This window comes from Aplysia californica, unplaced genomic scaffold (genome assembly GCF_000002075.1).
Source record: "Aplysia californica isolate F4 #8 unplaced genomic scaffold, AplCal3.0 scaffold01104, whole genome shotgun sequence".
Taxonomy (NCBI): domain Eukaryota; kingdom Metazoa; phylum Mollusca; class Gastropoda; order Aplysiida; family Aplysiidae; genus Aplysia; species Aplysia californica.
In genome coordinates this window covers 112,357-116,093 of record NW_004798374.1, presented here as the reverse complement: position 1 = coordinate 116,093, position 3,737 = coordinate 112,357, and the positions used below count along the sequence as shown (strand labels likewise).

Genomic DNA, 3,737 nt, shown 5'->3' with positions numbered 1-3,737 from the left:
TATCTGCAAATACTCACACAACATGCATTCTCCTTTTTTGGGTCTCAGTTTATCATTACTCGAATGTGCATTGTTTATGTTGTTTGATGGTGTTGTTTTTCGGCATCATGCTACTAACTCCAACTATTCTCCGTCTATCTCTCATTGAAATCTCCCCAAAATTATATAAATAAAAATGTGGTTCACGGTAGAATGTACATGCAGAAATTCATGACGAAACATTCATAAATTAAAAAGTTCTGGGAGGTAGAGTGGGGTCACCCCTGAGCAGCCTTGGTTCAGGGGATTTCCCCCGGCACAGGGGCCTATTTACCTGCAGCACTAAAGGGGTTAATGACAGGGCACCCATATTTTCCTGACCTGAGTGCTCTTACCAAGAGCACTGTGGTGTGTGCAGTGTCCCCCTATGTCTATCTCTCAGAGCACTGTGGTGTGAGCAGTGTCCCCCTATGTCTATCTCTCAGAGCACTGTGGTGTGTGCAGTGTCCCCCTATGTCTATCTCTCAGAGCACTGTGGTGTGAGCAGTGTCCCCCTATGTCTATCTCTCAGACCACTGGTGTGAGCAGTGTCCCCCTATGTCTATCTCTCTACATGATACCTCAAACTTCCATCTGAAATGTTGTATTATGTAAGGCAATGCAGAACACATAGTGAAGAGGTAAACTTTCTCAGACAAAGCTAAGGGGTCACGCCTGCACCCACAGAACACATAGTGAAGAGGTAAACCTTCTCAGACAGAGCTAAGGGGTCACGCCTGCACCCACAGAACACATAGTGAAGAGGTAAACTTTCTCAGACAAAGCTGAAGGGTCCCGCCTGCACCCACAGAACACAACATGGGAGTACAAAACTAGGGTACACACAGCAAAACGACATAGCTAAGAGATGTGCATCTGCACGTCTGCTCGTCTGACCTGCTGTTTCTGCCGGATGGTTGCCTCCTCCGGATGCTCCTCGGCAATCAGCTGCTCGGCCAGGCTGTTCACTTCTGCCACTTTGTCCTCGTGGTTTTGTAAGTCCTGGACCACGGAGAGAGAGAAACCATTTCTAACAACCGGCTCAAGTACTCATGGAGAGAGAGAGAAACCATTTCTAACGACCGGCTCACGCACTCATCAACATTACTCAAATTTCTTGTTTGAGGATTTTATCCAACAGTCACACTTCAACATTTCTTTTCACATTTTCTGACATTTATCATTTATACAGGTATTACAAAAGTCTCCTAATATACACAATGTATAAGCCTAGTCTTAAACCCCAAGACCACCTTAAATCTCAGGAAAAATGAACAACAAAACAATTATTGCTTCCAGATGGCTAGCATCAAAGAGCTCCCACAGATGGCTACCCCAGCATCAGATGGCTCCCATTAGCTTTCAACAAACAAATCTAACCAATAAACACCATCACTTCTTTTACTGAAATGGGCCATTTGCTTCACTATCCTGCTTTGTTTTTTAGTTTCTAAAATCAATATGTTGACTGCAAACATAAACAGTGAATACAAAAGCAATGCTTATTAACATTAACTGAAGAGGCTTTTTTTCGGTTCAAGAATAGCAGCTTTATGCAATAATAGGCAGATAGACAGACAGTTAATTCAGATAAGAAAATAGAACAAAATACAAAATTAGGCTTAAACACACATACTAAAGTAAACCCTGATAAAAAGTCAACCCTGATAACGAAGCATCTCAACAAAAATGTCCTACAAGCTTACACAGGAACAAAAAAACTAACGGAAAGTTTGTCAACTTTTCTTACAAGGAGCACAGTTGCCATGCGTACCGACCTTCATAAACTCATCAAATTTCTTTTGGAGAACTTCCACATGCTCCAGGTCAGAGCCAAACTCCTCCGATGTTACAAAAGCATCCTGAAACAACAAAGGTTTCATCTCAGTCAAAGTCTGACGAAATTTCACTCAAAGTCTGTCTACATGTCACCATCTCACTCAAAGTCTGTCTACATATGTCACCATCTCACTCAAAGTCTGTCTACATATGTCACCATCTCACTCAAAGTCTGTCTACATATGTCACCATCTCACTCAAAGTCTGATTACACATTAACATTAAAGTTTACGTATTGATCTTCTCTTTCAAAGCAAATAGGTTCAACTTGTATTTGTTGGGAGGGACATAGAGAAAGAGAGTGTAAGCAAGAAAGAAAAAAGTGGGCAAGACAAAGAACAAAACAGCCAGAGTGAGAAAGGCAAAGAGAGACTAACAGAGACAGGAACAAAGAGAAAGTGAATGAATGGAACATATAGAATCAAATCAATGTACAACTCAACCTATTTTTCTTGTCGAATGTAAAATCCAAAATAACCTATATTCATTAGAAAATAAAGGCAAAGCAGTCATTAACAACTTATAGTAAAAATAGAGAGCTAGAAAAGGCAATAAAACAGTAGCGACAACAAGGCAGTCCAGCTTCTGGCATAGAAGTAACATTTGTGACCTGAACTGGCCACAGAGCTCACATTTCCAACACAACAAATTAGTCATGAGAGATAAAAAGACCTGAAGCAACCCCCTCAAACATTTCCAAACAGATAGATCTAAGTCTTGTCAGTTTGTTCGTGTTTGAGCCCATGAAATCCGCAGCATGCACTTTATGCTTTCAGAGAAGCTGAGAATATTTGTGAGTGTTCTAGAGTGTGCCGGGGAATATCACTTGTACAACTGACACAGCTTGCTGTGGAGCGTGGACGTGCGGTGTAGAAATGTTATCATTATTATCATCATTATCATCTTTATCCGTATTCTCGTAACTGACCTTGTCGTTGATCCAGAACATGACCTCTCGGCACTCCCTCATGAACTGTACCAGCTTCAGGGCCTGCTGGAGTTTGGTCCCTTTGTCCGCCAGTTTGGACAGCAGCAAGGCCCACAGTCGGTGAAGCTCCTCCAAGCGTTCCTGGCACGCCACACACACAGAACAGGAGAGAGTGAAACCTTGGTACACACATACACAACACACATATACAACATACACAACACACATATAACATATACAACACACATATACAACATATACAACACACATATAACATACACAACACACATACACAACACACACATACAACATACACAACACACATATAACACACACAACACGCCCCACATATAACAGACACAACACACCCCACACATACATACACAACACACAACACAGACAACAACAAAAATTTAAACCTCGGTATATCTTACAATACACCACATAAATAACATACACAACACACTACATAAATAACATACACACCACACCACATAGACAACATACACAACACACCACACAGATAACATACACAACACACCACATACATAACATACACAACACACCACACACGTAACATACACAACACACCACATATATAACATACACAACACACCACATACATAACGTACACAACACACCACATACATAACGTACACAACACACCACATACATAACCCCATATAGTGATACTTCTTTACAGCAGATTTATTTTCAGTCTCCTTCCTCTCTTTACTTCCAACATTCTGTGACTAGTTCATCCACACCTGTACACGACACTGGACTAACTCAACAGTTCAACCACACCTGTACACGACACTGGACTAACTCAACAGTTCAACCACACCTGTACACGACACTGGACTAACTCAACAGTTCAATCACACCTGTACACGACACTGGATTAACTCAACAGTTCAACCACACCTGTACACGACACTGGACTAACTCA

General features: G+C 41.5%; 1 protein-coding gene and 1 long non-coding RNA gene across 2 annotated transcripts in view; both read right to left on the bottom strand.

Annotated features, from left to right (window-relative positions):
• The window catches only part of LOC101860938 (spectrin alpha chain-like), a 66,911-nt gene that overhangs the window by 58,800 nt on the left and 4,374 nt on the right, over positions 1-3,737 (bottom strand). The window contains 4 exon segments of the mRNA XM_035973290.1: positions 375-425; positions 881-1,020; positions 1,797-1,880; positions 2,786-2,926. Of these exon segments, the coding sequence (XP_035829183.1) occupies positions 375-425; positions 881-1,020; positions 1,797-1,880; positions 2,786-2,926 (416 nt within the window).
• The window catches only part of LOC118478885, an 870-nt gene continuing 608 nt past the window's right edge, over positions 3,476-3,737 (bottom strand). The window contains exon 2 of the long non-coding RNA XR_004859334.1: positions 3,476-3,712. This is a non-coding gene — a long non-coding RNA (uncharacterized LOC118478885). The remainder of the gene's footprint in view (positions 3,713-3,737) is intronic.